Consider the following 20,326-nt stretch of genomic DNA (forward strand, 5'->3'; position numbering starts at 1 on the left):
AATATGTACCATTCAAAATATTTGTCGCTTAGATAAAAATGGTACTCAAGCCTCAAATTATTCATTGGTTAAACATACTCTTACTAAACTTGGATTGCTTACTATCAGTTATTTTTTTTTCTGTATTATAGTGACTTTCAACGCTTCTGGCTGGTTCGTCACTTTTACCTTCCATTTTGGAAGAATGTCGGGAGTGAGAATTGAACTCGTGATCTTGAGCGTGAGAAGTATGGATGTTACCTCCACGCCAGATCGGCTCCTATATCAGTTATTGAAAATATATCGAGCTGCCACACGTTGTTCAATAAAATGTTAAAATCTTAAGATTTCGTTATTCTACAAGAATGAATCATGAATTACCCATTTACAGCGACCAGCCTCGCTGCTGCTGCTGCCATCTGATCGCTAGCAAGACGACTGATAAATCGTGAATGAAATATGGGTGACATTTACCGATCAATCAATTTCGTGGATTCGAGCATTCTTTCCGTGATAAATATGAAATTTGCTCAAAGTGCAGCACATTTCAAGGTATTTTTCAGCGGTGAGAGCTGAAAGCGTTTGTTATCGACCCGATTTGGCTCGAATTGTTGCCATTCTGACTGTTCTTTGGAGCGTTGTTTTTGAGAGTGATATTTGAAAACTACTTGATAATTCAGTGAGTTCAGTGTCGCTCTTGATAGCGAGCAATTAAAAGTACATGAGTTAAGCTGCTCATTTGGCGTTTTATTGCTTCACGAAATGTTTACGGTCCTCACTCAGTGAAAGTATTCATTCATCGTTCTCAAATGCAGTGCTACCAAATGTTTGTAGTAAAGAGTTTCATTCTTGCCTTTCTATAATGTTTGTTTCCCGACGGTTGTAATTTCGAAGTCCTATTTGAACAATGCGGTCGTTTCTTGACCACAGCCTTTTTTAATGCCCGCGATACCGTTACTGAAACGTGTTTGTAGCCCATATGGAAATAAAGATCGAGTATCGCTGTGTTATTCGAACTGGTCAGAAGAAATGAGTATATTCAAGTCTCAAACGACACTGTTCGATTCTGTCTTACTAAATAAGTGTTTAATAAATGTTACATGTAATACTAAAGAATGCATCAAAAGTTGGAGGCAATATGTCGTAGTGGTAACATCCATACCTCTCACGCACAGGTCGCGAGTTCAATTCTTACTCCCGACATTCTTCCAAAAATGGAAGTAAAAGTGACGAACCAGCCAAATGTGTAGAATGTCACTATGATAGAGAAAAAATGCATCAACACATTTACTTAAAACTCTTATAACATGCGTTATTATGTAAGATCTATGGACTCTCTCTCTACGACCATTATGGAGAAAGCAAAAGTTGCAGCTGAAGGGGGGCCTACTGTGGAAAGTCAAATCGATTTTTTTTTGCATTCTCGGGAGGCTTATACCTTCAGAAATATTGTACCGAAAGGATTTTTTTGATATTTCATCTTCATCTTCTTTAATGGCACTAACGTTCCTAGAGTAACTTCGCGGTCTCAACGTAGTATTACTTGTCTCATTTTTATTAGTACTTAGTTTAGAATTTTACACCAAATAACATGCCTTGAATGCATTCTGTGTGGAAAGTTCTAGAATACGCATGACCACAGTGCAAGTCGGAAGAAATTTCTTTAATCCCCCGGCCATGACGGAAATCGAAACGGGAACACTAATATAACAATAAGATATTTCATCTTTTTGTTACATAATATTTCATCTCATTGTTACAGTGACAGCAAAAACCTTTGGGTTGTTTCGAGGGAAGTAGCATAGCTGTACGAACCTTTAAATGTGTTTTTCTCGAAACTTTTTTTCTGCTACGTTTATCTCAAAATCTAGTGAACCGATTTAGCTGATTTTTTTCAGCATACAAAAATGAGTTAGCCTTCACCATATCCCTCTAATCATTACTCCTCCCATGCGTGGTTTCCATCATAATCGATCTTAAGATCAATATCGTCATCAGTATAATGATATCTGAGTGCATAATGACCGCACGGTATCACAGACCGTCTTATACCAATGATGTTTTTTCGCGTCAGAATATTTCTAGCCTACATGTGCCCTCACACTTATTCTGAGGGGTTGTTTGTGTTGCAGTTGTTTTCTTTTTTCGGGAACCGCAACCACCATCGCGAAGCCCAATTTGCACATAAATCGCTCGCTCGAAATGCAAATCCAGAGCAGGGGAAAAAAAGACGAAAAAGATGTTTTTCCAGATGCGAAATCTGATAGCAAAATCGCTTCGAATGATCGATTGTGTATTGTGACCGAAAGACTCAATTTTGATCTTCCTTTAAATTTTAGATCTCAAATCCGAGGTAGCAAAATGAAAAAAGTTCAGCGAGTTTTTCACACCGTCAGACAGATAGTGTTTATGTATTATTGAATTACTGGTACCCATCTTCATTTGAAAATGGGTTGATAATGGTGATAGGGGAACATCATATTTAATCCCCACAGCGTGAGAGCTGAGAAAACAACTGCCGCGATAGTTGCTGATTTTGATATTCTAGAAGAAGAAAAATGTTTGCGATGCATATGCAGTGCAGTGCACATCGATTAATACGAAAAAAAATTCGACATATGACAAGCTTGTGTATCGTTCACGCGAGCGCAAGAAGGAAATATGAATGAACCATCCTGAACTTTGGCTATACCACACAAGTGGGATGGCTTGTCAGGCCCTTCAAAGCTTTATACTCAAGAGTTAATACGAAAATTTCGATATATTATAAAATTGGCAAACGAACGTTTTGAGTCAAATAATTCGGTAGTCCTACGTAAAAAAATCCGTTCTGGACACCACCCCCTATACTTCTTAAATAGATTTGCCGAGATGGTCAGTTCCTCGGACTCGAACCCAGTGTGAAACCTATGTGTAGTATACTACTGTAGACAAGTTTAAGATTATAGGGTTCGGTGACATGGGGAATATATCAAGAAATTGGTTCTGCTAACTCAACCTGCAGGCATTTTTGGTTAGCCCATATGGTATTATATTATTTTAAACTAATTTGTATGTACAACAATAATGAAAACCTTAGAAATCACTACTTATTTTTTGACGTAGGACTATATTTTTCAGTAATGGTGCCAAATCAGAGAACATGGTATGAAATACAAGTAGCAAAAGCAGCGTTTGTCCTACGGACAATGTGCATAAAGAAAATATTGTAATTTAAGCTCTGCCCGTTTTTCAATTTATTGACGATAAACAAACTATTCGTGATTTCACAGCATTCAAGATTTATTAGTCATCCAGCTAGCCACCAGAAGGTTGCGTGGTTTTCCAAAGGACCTTCCTCAAGGCCGAGAGTTTAGTTTAGATTTCTAAATTGGCCTCTTCACGGCTAAAGGTGAATGTACTGAGAAATTTAAAGGTATCTATAATTAAAACCAATCATAGTCTCGCTCTAATGCTGGTGTCTGACACAACCGTTTTTTTCCGATACAAAGGAAGAATGAGAGGTAGATTTTAATCGTCTTTTATGCATATATTTTTGGTTTTTTGAAAATGAAAGAAGAATATAATTTTTGATTCATCCCCTTAAAGTCATAGCATGCCTTTCTCATGCAAAGAAAAACGAATTCATTCGGGAGGTGATAGAGGATCAGATTTGTTGAAAAAAATCCTTCTACATCGACTTCCTTCCGACTTTTCCTTCTGTTCGATTTTCAACAATGACAGAGTTATAGAACTTTTTGTTTGTTTTGGACTCTGTTGCCTCAAACTGCCGCTAAATTGAAAAGTATGTTACAGAAGACGATTCTGTTGCTTCCATTAGAAAGATAAGAAAATTTAGTACAGGATATAGTTGTGGAACATCTAAATTAGTGGATTTAAATAACATTTTGGTAGTGAAAAAGTTCAAATTTAGAAATTCTTAATGTGTTATTTTCTTCTACAACATTATATTAAACATGGTTATTTCTATCAATTATATTAAAGTTCTCTAACCACTCTGCAAATTGTTCTTTGACACCCATTTTTTATATATTTTGATTTCGCTGCAATATAGATATAAACAATTCCTGGTAAAAATTCAAACCAAATTTACAAAAATCACGATTTTTACCCCACTGTACATAACTGTACATAACTGTACAGCCACTTAAATTTCACCTTAACATTGAAAGGTTACATGTTTTCTTTAAAAAAGTCATATTTAAAAAGCAAAAAAAAAACCTTTTTTTAAACTGTATATAATCGAGTTCAAAATTGTATATAATCGAATCACATATAATCGAGTCTGTATGTCATCGAGACTATATATAGTCGAGTCCGACTTGTACTGGAAAATTTTTTTTTATCTGTATTTTTCGAAAAACCACACCGAAATATGTACCATTCAAAATATTTGTCGCTTAGATAAAAATGGTACTCAAGCCTCAAATTATTCATTGGTTAAACATACTCTTACTAAACTTGGATTGCTTACTATCAGTTATTTTTTTTCTGTATTATAGTGACTTTCAACGCTTCTGGCTGGTTCGTCACTTTTACCTTCCATTTTGGAAGAATGTCGGGAGTGAGAATTGAACTCGTGATCTTGAGCGTGAGAAGTATGGATGTTACCTCCACGCCAGATCGGCTCCTATATCAGTTATTGAAAATATATCGAGCTGCCACACGTTGTTCAATAAAATGTTAAAATCTTAAGATTTCGTTATTCTACAAGAATGAATCATGAATTACCCATTTACAGCGACCAGCCTCGCTGCTGCTGCTGCCATCTGATCGCTAGCAAGACGACTGATAAATCGTGAATGAAATATGGGTGACATTTACCGATCAATCAATTTCGTGGATTCGAGCATTCTTTCCGTGATAAATATGAAATTTGCTCAAAGTGCAGCACATTTCAAGGTATTTTTCAGCGGTGAGAGCTGAAAGCGTTTGTTATCGACCCGATTTGGCTCGAATTGTTGCCATTCTGACTGTTCTTTGGAGCGTTGTTTTTGAGAGTGATATTTGAAAACTACTTGATAATTCAGTGAGTTCAGTGTCGCTCTTGATAGCGAGCAATTAAAAGTACATGAGTTAAGCTGCTCATTTGGCGTTTTATTGCTTCACGAAATGTTTACGGTCCTCACTCAGTGAAAGTATTCATTCATCGTTCTCAAATGCAGTGCTACCAAATGTTTGTAGTAAAGAGTTTCATTCTTGCCTTTCTATAATGTTTGTTTCCCGACGGTTGTAATTTCGAAGTCCTATTTGAACAATGCGGTCGTTTCTTGACCACAGCCTTTTTTAATGCCCGCGATACCGTTACTGAAACGTGTTTGTAGCCCATATGGAAATAAAGATCGAGTATCGCTGTGTTATTCGAACTGGTCAGAAGAAATGAGTATATTCAAGTCTCAAACGACACTGTTCGATTCTGTCTTACTAAATAAGTGTTTAATAAATGTTACATGTAATACTAAAGAATGCATCAAAAGTTGGAGGCAATATGTCGTAGTGGTAACATCCATACCTCTCACGCACAGGTCGCGAGTTCAATTCTTACTCCCGACATTCTTCCAAAAATGGAAGTAAAAGTGACGAACCAGCCAAATGTGTAGAATGTCACTATGATAGAGAAAAAATGCATCAACACATTTACTTAAAACTCTTATAACATGCGTTATTATGTAAGATCTATGGATGACGATAATCTTCTAGAAGTTAGACACATTTTTAGTATACTGATTGTTGAAAGTTCTTTCTCCAGAATAAGTCGAAATTTGAAATGATTTTTTTTCAAATACCATAATGAAAAAAGAATCTGTCTATTCTGTCTAGAACATATTGAAATGCCACCCTACATGCCGAATATTCATCATCCATTAACCTCCCAAATCTAACATTAGCATGCAGATTGGATAATAATTACACTGCAATTGGTTCATATTATTTGTATTTATCCTCCATTCTGTTGTGATGTTAAACAAAACAATTATAGATTCACTGAGCAGGAAAGTTTTTCATCTTTCGATAGCTTTTCTCGCTATCAAATGAACATTTGACCGAACTGGAAAATTTAGTCAATGAAAGTCAGAAATGCTATTTTTTTCACCGGTTGCACAAGAAACCAAATGAATCAACAATTCAGCATACCGAGAGCATACATCAAGGATTCATCACCATTACGGAGACTGATAACTTCAGAACATGGCCTAGCGCAAGGTCACTGGCATGCATTGTTAATCGTCCCCCAGCGGGAACGAGAAGAGGCGACAACATAAGTACGATTCGACAATCCTTTCATCGTAGCCTTAGCCCAGATTTATAATGAACACTTTGGTTTGGCACAAGCATTTCTCGTCGTCGGAAAGAAAACCCGTGAAGTGGTCGATAAATATACTCACTCTACCTGTCTCCCGCTCTATGAAAAATGGACCACCGGGCGGGTATAAATATATCAGAGCTTCCGCTACTTCATAACAAGGACGAAAATGTAGAGATGCGCTAGTTTGCTAGAAGGAAAGATGAAGGATGGGAATGAATAGGGTTCCTACACGGCCACGCTGGGTTACAGTATTCAATATGTACAATTTTGTCATATCAACAGTTGTGAGACAGATATTTGATTCTCAAATTTTTAATAACATCAACATATTGCCAACATTAAACCACCCCAACATTTCGTCTCTGAATAATTTAAGGATCCACACTGGAGAGCGATCTTCGGGAGAAGCTTCCTCCACTCAGCTCAAGTACTCACCTGTGCTCATCGAGGTGCACACAGTCCTCGGCTCGTTCCGCTGCACAGCGAGGTGTGAATTTAGCCTCGAGTATCGCTATCCTCGACTCAAGGTTTCCACACGTTAGTCGAATTTCGGTGTCGTAGCAGCCCCACTCCTCTATCACTTCTGTACAGCATCCACGGTGGCACGGCGGACACAGAATCAGTAAAGTATGTTTTATCCAGCATACCAATGAGCGGTGGCGGCGACGCATGTAAAGAAAGGCCAGATAATAGAGTATTAAAATCGACTTTAGCACAAGCAATTGATAAGGGCAGCGGAGAAGGGATTAAAACTCAGGCGATGCGATCGATAGTAAAAGTTCTGTCTTTCACTAGGGGCGTCCGTGTTTCAACTCTGGCAGTTTCGAACGCATTGCATGGAAACAGACACTAGAATTCGCTAAATGGGTTTTCTTGTTGGCCCACTTTTTGTTATATTTCAGTTGGCATGTTGATTTATGAGTTTGAACTCGTACGATAGGACAGCTTCATCCGTGTGTAGCTAGTTTCAGTAACTGTTTTATATAGAGAGTCTTTGTCATGTTCACATGACATGTCAGATTAAATGTGATTCACGGTATGAATACAGAAGTTGAAGGGTGTGTGGAAATGGAAAAAGAAAACAGTTGTTTTCTTTTTGAATGTTACAACATTATAAACAAATAATCTGTAAATTGGACCAGCATGACGTCAGTATGATTAAAATTACAACATATATAGAGATCCGCTACGAAAAAATCCACCCGAATTCATTAACTTTTTCATTTGATTCGCAATTTTTCAAGTTCTATGCAAATTTGGTAATTTTTGCTTAAAACAGGTGTGACATGGAAATGAACTGGAAAATTTAGCAATATCTTGTAACAAAACATTGACGCACCCCTTGTTATTGGTGTTGTCTTATATCGATTCAAGCTTATGCTTCAATCGTTGAAAAGAGTATTATAACTTGAGGCTGGTGAACAAATTACAATTCCCATCCGAAATATGGTGGTAAAAGACTGTAAGGACAATCTATCACAACTGAAAGTTGTTGCAAAATAAAGTATCAGACGTGGTGCTGTACAGGAAATTTGGTACCATAAACTCGGATCTGTGGCTGACAGAACGCGTAGAGGAGGTGTGCGTAAAACATACCGTCGATTCAATGTTCATCGAAGAATTCAAGAAAGATCCATCGACAGCCATTCGATCTATCAAGGAAAACCTTCAGCTTCCAATATTCGACAGTACAATGAGCCGCAGGATCAGGGAACATTATTTGCAGAGCAAGTTTACTCGTAAACTGCCATACATCGGTCCCAAAAACAAAAAAGACGGGTGGGTAATGTCGAGGACATAACCGGAGAGACGTAGGACTACACCAAGGGGTGTACATTATTCGAATATCATGGAGCACAGATCCCTGAATGATCAACTTTTCATGTACAAAATTACAGAAAAAAATCAAAGGATAAAATGAAACCTCAACACTCAGCAAACACACAAACGTTTAGGTTCAAATACAAGAAAATCAAAATTTGTCGCGCAAATGTTGTAGGGGTTATTGTTCAGACGGCAACGAACACACATTTGATAGCAAGCATATCGTAATAGGAATTTACCATCTAGTATCGTGATATAATTGGGCTTTGCACTCCTCATGAATAACTGTGTTCTACAAGTCAAGTCCTTCATTTGATATGGGGTTTAGAGAAAATATGTAATCCGCTATTTTGTGGTGGCGGCCATTTTGGATTTGCATTTTTCATAAATAACTGTGTTCTATTAGTCAATCCCTTTCATTTGATACCCATATTGATGGGGCTTTGAGAAAATGTGTAATCCGCCATTTTGAAGCGGTCGCCATCTTGGATTTTCAAGATCATGAAATACGCAGTTTTACAATGGATGCAGAGATAAAGGTGTGTTCCGAATTTCAGATCAAACAGTCAACAGGAAAGAGGTCAAATTTCTATTAATGTGATACAGCGCCATATACAAACATGCTACATACAAACATACAAATATGTCACAACTAAATAAAACCGTTTCAACAATCCAGCATTCCATCAAATCGAGCGCTATTAGCTACTCATTTACCCGGCGCGACGCTTCCACCACTTTTAACACACTTCGATAGGCTCTCCTGCTCCACATCCCATTGAAACTTCTGTCTCTCACTCTTGCGGTATCGCACCACATACATCCCCGGCAAATGCAGCGATATCTCTTATGCTGAAAATCGATTTCAAGACAGCGTCTTTCCTGCTTGGCGTCCGATGATAGAATGTGGAACACTTTTTCACACCGAAATATTGAAATGGGCTTCATATTGAAAGGTTAGACGTAGTCCTTCGTCAAAAAGCACGGCTAGAGAAATATCTCAACAAGCCGGTAGATTTCTGGAAACGTGTTTTGTGAACTGACAAATCGAAGTTTAAGAACTTCAATCATGACGACGAGTGAGAGTTTGAAGAAAATCAGGTGAAGCGCTACAAGATCGTCATCTATAGCCTACGGTAAAGCACGGTGGTCGAACATCAAGGGTTGGGGCTGCTTTGCCTAGACCGGAGTAGGAAACTTGATTCAAATCAACGGCATAATAACAAGCTTCATTTTCCAACAGCACAATGATCCTAAACGCACTGCCAAATAAAAGAAGGCTTTTTTCATGTAAAAGCGGATGAAATTCTGGCCATAGAATGAGATATTAGAATATGTTATAAAAAACAAAAATAGACCGATAATGCGTTGGAAGGAGATAAAAGTATTATAACACAGTGAGATACCAAAGCATTCACGAGAAACATGGTCATTCGAATACCTTTTATCTGGACAGTAAGTTTACCCGAATGGTAAATGATTCCGAAAGAGAAAGAAAGGAATATTTAAAAAAGTATTAATCTATCTATCTAATCTATTAAGATTAATATAGTATTTTGGTATTAATCTTAATAATAAATGAAAACCAGTTGAACACTACCCGACCGGAAATTTTTCAGTGAAATATAAATAATATATTTCAAAGCAAAGATTAAATGTAATACACCGACCGATAAACTTACTGAAGGATCGTCTCCTGTGTTTCAAACTAACCGGGCAATCGGTGGAACACAGATTTGCTTTTGAGAGGCCGCCACTTCCGACGGCGGAACGGCGGCCTACTCGGATTGCGTCACCTCGGTTTTTTATCCTAGTTAGATGGGGACTTCGTCCTCATTACTTTGACCTCAAAATGAATTTCTTTACGAAACAATAAATTCATAAGAAAAATGCGCAAAGTACCATTTTTTGTTATTCTTACAACCTTTCACCTTTCACTTTCACCTTTCTAAGACATTTATGCTTTATATTTTTCATGTTAAAATTACCTGCCTAATTTTCGAAAGAATATTGCAAATTCCGTGTTCTTTTCTAAATGATCTCTTGGCCTTGGAAACTATGGAAACTATGGAAACTTGAAAAAATAAAAAATAAAATTTGTGGCTTAAAAAGTTATCTGGGATGTCTTTACTCTCCACAAAATTTCCTGTCTTCATACGTAGGATTTTTTTTGATATTTTGACAAATAAAATTTTGGTGAATATTTTTGTTTCGACTTTTTAAGAAAAAACGGGTTTTTTTCAGAAAGATTGTCGCCATTTCGAAAAAATCCTGCGTACGATGACAAGAAGTATATCCAGGATAACGTAAAAAAATAGAAGTTGAAATTGGTCCACTAGAAAAACTTGTAGCACTCCCATCAGTCTACATGGTTTTGGATGCGAGGGTTCAACAATCCGGTTGCGTCTATTCAAGAGACAGTCCAATATACTTAATAAAACTGTGATATCAGATTAATCATAGTAATTTATTTTCTCATTGGAAAAAAACCGCGCAAATCAAATACTTTTTATGGTGTCGATAGTGTGCTACCCCTTAAAGAGCAATACGGAAAGGAACAAAGCATGTTTATTGTGTCTACACTAATTTATTTGTTTCATTCGGGTAAATGTGCTTCTGGTAAACTTACACACCGGCAGCACCAATCGAAAAGCCCTACGAATTATCCGGCAACGAACCTCCACCTCACGCTCAGAACGGAGGAAATAGTAACCGGTCTATTTCAGTTATCTCCGGTCATACCTTACCCAACAACGGCAATCGAAACAGTGACAATTTTTTTCGGCACAGTACTGGGACTTTGAGCGTTGCCAAAGTTAGGCAGACTACTGACGATATGATAGACTTCTACGTGACTCCATCCACCCCAGACCAGAAAGAAAGTGACATCAAACAACACATTCATGACATCACAAACGTGGACTCAACGCTGGTTAAAGTGGTCAAGCTGGTTCCTCGTGGAAAATGTTTCGATGATCTATCGTTTGTATCATTCAAAGTGACCGTTAATAAAACTATATCCCCCAAATATAGGTTTTGTGTGTGTAATTATCAATCTTGTAATAATTTCCTTATCCTTATCCATTTCCTGAGAAAATATGTCACCCTTCTAATCTCGAGTCCACCGCAAGTAATCGATTTCTCACATTACTAACCATAGATTTAAGAAAATTGTTTATATATATAGTTTTTAAAAATATATTTAAGAATTCGGCTCCTTTAAACTTTTGTAATTGGACCTGTAAAAATAAACGAATTAATAAAAAAAAGCTATATCCAACGTGGTCGGCGATGGTTGGTACTGGCCAGAAGGAGTTACCATTCGTGTTTTCGATCACGACCAAAAAAACGGTCCTACTTCATCTCGTCAAAACTCAACATTGAACTTGCAAAGAACGATCAATCAGCACGTAAACCTATCAATGTGGTCAACCCGGGACGCGCACAAACAGGCTCTATGGACAGCCCTTATCCTCTCAGCACAGTCGAGCCATATTTCGTCGGTTCCTGCCGCAGTCGTCCCGCCCCTGTGTTCGAACATGGTGATGGGATTGTCCAGCTTGTCTCATCAGGCAAGTACGTCAATTCACCGATCAGTATAACCCCTGATTCGTTGTTTGGTTTCAGTACTATTCCGTTTAATCGTCAACCCTCGAGCTACACTACGAAACGTGTTTCAACTCCAGGACGCAACAAACCTAGCAACATGGTAACCCCTAATCCCGGTCTTCCGGCTCTTCCGGTCATCGTTCAGCAGTCGTCCTGATCATACATTCGAAAACTCAACTACCGGTCCTAGCGTTATGTCCAACTGCCACGCCGACGGGTTCGATTGTCCACGCACCATGAAAACAATCAGCGTCAGCAACGGAACGGCAGTTCTTTATTCCTCCGGGCTCAGATGTTGGCCTTTATTCAGCTCACGCCGTGACTGCTCAATATTTATTGGATCGTTCATCACCCAACGACGTTATTGTGCTTATTGGGGATTATAATCTTCCTCATCTACAATAATGTGTCTAGGAGGACCTCAACGGATACTTACGCTCAAACGCGTCCAGTGAACAAGAGACAAATCTAGCTGATATAATTTCGTCGTATGGCTTGGTTCAAGTGAATTCGCATGTCAATTCGAACAACAGGCTTCTGGATTTAGCTTTCACGAGTTCTCCGGATATCACTGGTATTTCAGCCACCACTACCACTGCTGCCCATTGACGCACATCACCCTCCGTTCAACCTGCTCGTGGATTTACAAAATACGGTCACTTGCCACCAAATTTTTTCTGCTTCGAATGGGAACGACATGGACTTCAGGCGATGCAATTTTGATTCGCTGAACGCCGCGTTTTCGTCCATCGGCAGCATTTTTTTAACAAGCAATCTGTTGACACAAATATTCTTCTGTTCTACGACAGATTTAACAAAATTATTCGCTCAAATGTTACAACGAATTACAAACTTCCAGTTATCAACAATATACATACAGACAACAATGTATATACAGACTGGAATCTAACTTGAAACAAAACCCATCGATGTTCTGGAGGTACGTTAAAAGACAAAGAGCTACCAACCTCGTGCCAATCAATGTTGTTTACAATGATTCCACAGCCAGTACAGCTGACTTCTTCCAAAGTGTGTTTTGTTCTACTTCACCTGTACCGCGGCCGGGATGTTTCAATAACGTTCCACCTTCCGATCTTCAGCTTTTCCAACGAAGAAGTACTCGGTGCACTGGTGAAACTGGATGCTTCGAATGGAGCCGAGGTGGATGCTCTGCCGCCTTTGTTAGTTAAAAACTGCGCGGCATCGTTGGCGGTACCTTTGACGATGCTATTTAACAGCTCAATTGTACAGAGATGCCTCCCGAGTTTTGAGAAAACCGCTTCTATGATTTCAGTTCACAAATCTGGCAGTTTGTACATTGTCGTCAACTATCGTGGGATTTCGATCCTCAGTTGCTTGGGAAAGGCTTTCGAATCTCTGATGCATAACGTCATGGTAAACGCAACACTGCCGTTTATCTCAGATCATCGACACGAATTCATACCAAAATCAAGTAGACTCTATTTATATCGACTTTTCGAAAGCCTTCGACACGGTACCGCACGCTTGCGCAGTGCATAAATTGCAACACATAGCCTCACAACACAGCTCAACTCATCACGATCCAGCACATTCAACATTCCGTCTGGCGCACCGCAAGGGAGTGTGCTGGGCCCTTTGATATTTGTCCACTTCATCAACGACGTCTGCCTTCGTATAAAGGGCGAACACGAAATTATTGCGACACATTCAACAGAGCATAACTTTTTTACCATTGGGTAAAAATCAACCAGATTTTGCACACTTTCTCATTGATGTGTATTGTCTACATGCTGTCAAACTCGAAGTCGTGTTTTTCGATTCATCGAAAATGGAGGTGAACCAACGCGAGTCGAGAGAACAAATTCTTTCCAAAAACCTGGAATTTCCTGACCTGTCGCAGTTGGGAAAAATGTTGAACATTTACCATTCAACCGTCCCCAGAGTGTTGAAGCGGTTCCAGAAGCGGTTGACGTTGGACCACGGCAAAGGAGCTGAAAGAAAACCGGGACCGGAGAACAAAAAGACGGAGGGAAAGGTGAAGCGGATGATTAAAGCAAATCCCAATGTCTCAAGCCGGTATTTGGCTAAAAAGATCGGCATGTCGCAGAGCTACGTCCAGAATGCAAAGAAGAGAGCTGGACTACATACATACAAGGTACAGAACTTCCCAAACCGCGATGAGCGGCAACAATCGACGGCTAAAACGGCAGGTGAAAAAATGTACTATTGGAATAAAAATTATGAAGGAAAATTCACTTTTCCGTATCGAGTGTGTATTCTTAATAGAGGAACACGTTTTTCTCGCAAATTGCAACAAGTAAATTTAACGGTAAATTTAAGTATTAAACAAAAACTGTATCGAATAATAATTTTGTATCATAATGTTGAGTTTTTATTAAAATAGCAGAAAATGTATAGACAAATGGTTGAGTAAGAGTAAAGACTATGTGTTTTAAGCATTAAAAGACATGAAGTAATTAATTTCATAAAAAAATTAACATTTATTACAGATAATTTTCATCCAAATAAAGTGAAATGTGCAAAAATCAGGAAAATCATGATTATTTAAGAAAAATCAGGAAAAAATGAATGTTTGTCAGGATATCAGGGAACGTGCCAAAAAGTCTGGGGAATCCTGAAAAATCATTAGGGTTGGTATCTCTGCTCACAAACATTGTTCATTTAAGTCTCATTATATGATAATGGTTCAAATGAATTTATTTTCGTTGCTGGTCACTGAGAATAGAACCCTCGAACTTATCAACTATTGTTGTATGCGTTTAACATTGATCATTATTGATTAACACATTGCGGACCGCTCACGAGATTTCTCGTGTTTCGCGTTCCGTCTGTTACGGATGGATTTCGAAATAACCCGTGTTTTCTACACTTGAGAGTTAAATCCTTGGTTTGCCAAGAATCTAACAAGGCCTATCGATGACTCGCCGTTGTCTCATCCACATCGAAGGAAACGATCTCATTCGTGGAATCTGAACAAATGAAGCGTTGAATCCAAAAACGTGCGGTCCTTAATGTGTCAACAAATAGGTTCTACACGAGATACAAGGCATCTTTTGTTGAAGCACTCCGTCTATTCCATTTTACGAATGAGTTGAAAAAAATAAATCCAACATTGTTAAAAAGCAAGATACCATGAGAAACTACTTCATAAATCTTAACAAAAACCTAGGATCACGATCAATCGGAACGCAGAAACAGCACTATGCGTTGTATATGCATTTTTCATCGAAAAGATAAACAATGCATACCAGTGAATGTGAGGACTCTCTAGATGCGCAACAGCCGGAAAATTGTATCAATCACCAAATTAGTGCCGTTGTAAGCCACCCAAACCCGAACCCCTACATTGCGATCCAGTAACTCAACCCCCACAACCGACAGGTTCGCACTGTTTGAAATTTAATCGCCGCCATATGCTGCGCCTCGGTTTCATAATAAATGCGTTACGCTACCGACACGTATTTGCTTTTACAACGGTGGGTACGATACACATAACAAACCGGGGAGCAATGTTTCGCTTGAGCGGATTTCCAATTGACCCGAACGGGGCCGATGCTTTCCACAACAGGACAAAAATTTGCATATTTTTCCATTTGCCCAAGTGTGGACAATCAGTCAAGCGTCCTTCCAGCCGATGGCTAGGCATCCAATCGCCATATCGACTACAGCGAATCGCTGGATGGTCCATACGAAAACAGGGGCGAACCAGTGCTAGCATACTGGAAGCCTCTTGGCTTAAGGAGAGTGGCAAAAGGCGTTTGTGCGAAAAACGGGACTCAAATTGAATGAGGCACAATCGCAACACTGCGGGAAGAGAGATGCTGCGGCTGGTTGGGAGATAAATTGAACGAAAAAAGAGCGGGAGGAAATGAAGGATTAATGGCACAGAGCCATAGGAAGACACAAAAAAAAACAATGAAAAGACGGAAGAGAAATAGGCCCTCGGGCCAAATAATGGCCCAAAAAAGTGCTTCATTCTACCGATTCATGACCTGGAATTAAAGTACTTCACTTGGGCAGCTTGTGAAAAGATGGAACATGTAGTTTTTCGTTCGTAACTTTTGAAATGGTGTTGAACATCTCGGTGAAGTAATTTGCGAAAGAATCTCTCGCTGAATCTGTACATATTTAAAATGTGCATAAAATAAATCTTATAATTGTATATCTCAAACAACAAATCGATCACCTCGGAAAACTGTAGACGAATGCGCCTTCAATCGATTGTGTTGTACGAAAGACCAGAAGGAATATTCCACTTTATTCTGCGTCTCGATTGGCGTGAGATATAATGTGACTTGAGCCATCTCACGTCATTCGTCGCGCGGAATAGAGGAGATTATTTGACAACATTTGCATTGTGTTCTTGTTCATATTAAATGCGTATGTTAGGATCTGAAACGGTTTTTGAGCATATCCCTAATAATAACCCTGTTATAACAGTAGATAAAATATTGCTATAGGCAGTCCCAGAAAGTTACAACACACTTACAACTTGCTGTCTTTTGAAAAATTATCGCTTTTGTACATTTAGTTGGCTACATCCTATTATTTACATTACAACGGGCAAGATGGATGCAAAAATTTAAATAATCACATGTTTATCGCAAAATTGATGGTTTTACTGATTAGAGGCGAATGAACTGCAAAGTTTAAAACCTCTGTTTCTGTTTCTTTTCATTCTGTTTTCCGTTACTAAGATGTCATTAGGAATATTGGTCGAAGGGAAAATGTTGGTGTTCAAGTGATAGATGGTGCAATAAAAAATACGATTTCTTTTCAAGGCCTACCTCTGAGTGAACTCAGAAAGGACTAGGGAACCCAAAGTTGGTTTACAAAATCGAGCGATACAAAATTACTCGATTAAAATTGCAGATATTCGATTATTTGAATTAATCGAACGATTAACCGACGTCTCTAGTCATCGAAGCAACATCGTTCTCGGAGAGTAAATCGAACGGGAGAGGATTGTCGTTCTCAAGGCAGATAAAGAAGTAGTATGGGGTAGAGTTTCTTTCCACAAGGGCCCTTCTCAGGGCTAGAGTCAAAAACCAAAATTGAATGGCATAAAACCACAATTGCGGGTGAGCTAGCAAACTCAGCACAACGAGCCAATAACATTCATGCCTAATGCTGATTTCACACACATATAAACACAGCTCGGTACAAAAAAAGGAAGCTCTGCAAAGATAGTGCGTATGGGTAATTTTTGGGCTAGTGTGGATATGGAAAAGTATCCAAAATTTTGGAATATAGATATACTCTGCATTTATTTAGATACAATTTATTATTCTTGGAAGTATACTTTAAAATTCTAGCAGGGAAACCACACTGTTGCATGTTGCATATCTGAGTGGGAAGAAGAATGTCTGATGCGAGTTGATAGTGCAGTTCAATCGTAAAGTGAGGACGGAACCAAATAAACGAAGAGTACTGATAGCTTTCAACGATTCTGAGTCGCATGCATAAGCTAAAAAGTTATTTTTGACTAAATAGCTAAAAAGTTATTTCAAAAATTTCGATGCATTCTAAAATAATATCCGAAGTGATAAACAAGTGGATTGAATATTGTTATTTCATGCGTCATTTGATTACAGGTAAACTTCGATATAATGACATTTAACTTTCAAAATTGTACGTTGTATCGAATTGTACGTTATATCGAAGCATAATATAGTACTCACAAACGTAGTCTATAATACATTATTGTGTTGCTGTTTTAGTCAATGAATAACTTCAATCAGAAGACGAAGCCAGCTTTTCTCATGATGTTTCCCTTCGTACTGTTGATTAATGCATGATTCATTTAGAATCCGGAATCACAAAACCAGCTGTATTTCGGGATTGATTGAAGGTACAAAACTTGTTTTAGCATCACAATACAAATAATTCATTGTTCTATCAGAAAAAAAAATATTGAATTTTTTTTTTCTTTTACTCTTTGGAAATGTGTACGTTATATCGAGTGACGTTATATCGAGGGTACGTTATAACGAGGGTACGTTATATCGAAGTTTCCCTGTATAGTTTATTGATTCAGCTGTGATTTTACGATTACAAAAAAAGTTTTTGCTAGATTGTGCAGTTCTACTGCCGTTCCATTTTAACCTTTAGAAAAGCAGATATGCATTTGTCGTTGGTTTTCTCGAATGTTCTCGAAAAGCGAATTTGAAGGAGTAATATTTTGAGCACAATACCAGTTATCATAGTGGAATTATTACATAAATGATTAAATAGATTTTCATACGCATTAGAACAAATGAGATGGAAAAGAATGAATTTCTGTTTTAAGCAACTTTAACCCACCATTTCATTACAGTTGCCATTACCGAGCTTTTCCTGCAGCCAACGATTTCACATTTTTTCAAACTCTAAGATATATTGGTAGGAAGAGGTGCTATCAATCAAAGAATAGAAAACAACCGCAACTACTAATAAAGCCTATTCGCATTTTTTTCTTTTCAAAAAAGGATTTAGGATTATGATCCGAATAAAACGATTTCAATGTTGCAGGCTCCGGAAGTGAAGCAGTTTACCTTGCATCGAAAGTAAGATGCGCTGCCTGAGTCAAGAATTGTCTAGTGTAACTGTGCCTCACGAGCACTCCGAGAGAAATCTGGATATTCAATACAGAATGGTCGCTAGAAATTTGTTATTAAAACAAGTTTTCAATGCGAAAAAAAACAAAACAAAGGACATCTTTTTTTTTCTTCAATTGTTTCTTGTTTTTTATCATTATAAAACACAAAAAAATAAGACTAATTTAAAATCGAATATAGACACAATGCAATTATTTCTTTTTTTCCGATTAAAATATATGGAAGAATGTCCACGTGGACAACAGGGGAAGGGTATAGTCAATGTCCACGCTTGTCCACGGAGGGGGAGGGGGAAATGTAAAATCGTGCTTTTTCTGTCCACGTGGTATGTGGACAGCCCCTTAGGCATCTGAAGGTTTAAGCGTGCCAGAAATGATTCTATGGTGACTAGATACTCCTCCCCCCTCTCTTAGCGAGGAGGGGGGGGGGGGGCGCTGACATACAAATGGAACAAACATTTCTGCATTACTCGAGAATTAATCAAGCAAACGAAACCAAATTTGGCATATGAAGGTTTTAGGGTGCAATAAATGTTTTTACGGTGGTTAGATACTCCTCCCCCCTCTCTCAGGGGGGGGGGTCTGCCATACAAATGAAACATAAATTTCTACATTACTCGAGAATTAATCAAGCAAATGCAACCAAATTGGGGGAGGGTTTAAGGTTCAATAAATGATTCTATGGAGGTTGGACACTCCACCACCCCCCCTCCCCCTCTCTAAAGGGGGCATTTCTAAGGCGGTTCGAGACTCCTCGCCCCTCTCTTTAGAAACCTGTCATGGGCTGTCATACCAATTGTCGCCGCACGGATCATGCCTTTAGAGCGTGATTCATGGCGAGAACGATAGAGCGGATGCTTAGATCGCGCTCTATCCTAAATACACAGAATAGCTTGCGCAGTGGCTTTATCGTAACTAATGAGGTTTTTCCGAAGTGCGATTATTGCTAGCTGAAAACCTAAATATCATAAAACTCCTCCGGCCAGCGATAACCCGCCGGGAAGGAGAACAAAACAAAAATAAGCAAAACGACGTAATGTGTTTACGATCAGAGCCTATCTCCGATCGTAAATACCGAAGGACGGGAGAAATCCCAAAAAAGAGAGCACTATGGGTGCTATAAACGGAGCCTATCTCCGAGCTAGGACAATAAGTAATAAAACGGAGAGGAAAAGATAACACGCCTGCGAGCGTGTTAATAATCATCCCTCGTTCGCCCGTCTGGCTTAGAATAAATAATTGTAATTTTCTCTCTCTTATGCTACGCCCTTCTGGGGTAGATAAGAAGGCAATGTCTGTATATAAGAGAAAACTTGAACAGAATAAACGCACTCTCAACTGGACACTCTCAACCATACCACGGACGTAGGAGCGTCGTGGCGAAGTACCGAACCCCTCTTTTTTGTCATAAACGTATCACAACCCTGGACATCGCCCGAGCATCCTGGACACCATCGGGAGCACCCTGGACATCATCGCCGGCAGATCCCAGCGCAACAAGCGCTGGTAAGTATTGAACACCCCTCCTCCAAAGATCCGAAATTCCAACCACCCTTCCTCTCCCTTTTCCTTCCCTTGGCTCCGCCCGGCCAAACTCCCAAGTGACGCGGTACTACCGGATCGCACCAGTAGGCGCATACTCGTTATGCGCTCTACGTGATCTGGCCTACCACATAGCGTCCAGTAAAGGGCTTTCCCTTCGTGTCATCAGCACGATCTCGAACTGCAGCCACATTTGGTGGCTCCAGAGAGGATCTTTCCTCCAGCGTAATCAGCACGATACCCTGCAGCCACATTTGGTGGCTCCAGAGAGGACTAGTTCCAACTAGCCTAGCTGTGGAGCGACATTTGGTGGCTCCAGAGAGGAGTCTTTTCCTAAAGACACTGTACGAACTCACAACACGCTCGGTTGAGTTGAGAATCCTGTTAAATTGATTTGCGCCCGTCGTTGAACGGAGAGGTTCGGTCTTGTAAAGACGAACAAGGTGAGGTTGTCTGTGGACATCACC

General features: G+C 39.1%; 1 protein-coding gene and 1 pseudogene across 2 annotated transcripts in view; one reads left to right on the forward strand and one right to left on the reverse strand.

The window, feature by feature from the left end:
* Nucleotides 1-20,326, reverse strand: part of LOC129779793 (uncharacterized) — a 375,110-nt gene that overhangs the window by 346,538 nt on the left and 8,246 nt on the right. For both annotated transcript variants that reach the window (XM_055787497.1, XM_055787495.1), the window contains exon 2: nt 6,722-6,869. In XM_055787497.1, coding sequence (XP_055643472.1) covers nt 6,722-6,869 — 148 coding nt within the window. The remainder of the gene's footprint in view (nt 1-6,721; nt 6,870-20,326) is intronic.
* LOC129780784 (U4 spliceosomal RNA) lies at nt 19,207-19,335 on the forward strand (annotated as a pseudogene).

This window comes from Toxorhynchites rutilus, chromosome 3 (genome assembly GCF_029784135.1).
Source record: "Toxorhynchites rutilus septentrionalis strain SRP chromosome 3, ASM2978413v1, whole genome shotgun sequence".
NCBI classification, from domain to species: domain Eukaryota; kingdom Metazoa; phylum Arthropoda; class Insecta; order Diptera; family Culicidae; genus Toxorhynchites; species Toxorhynchites rutilus.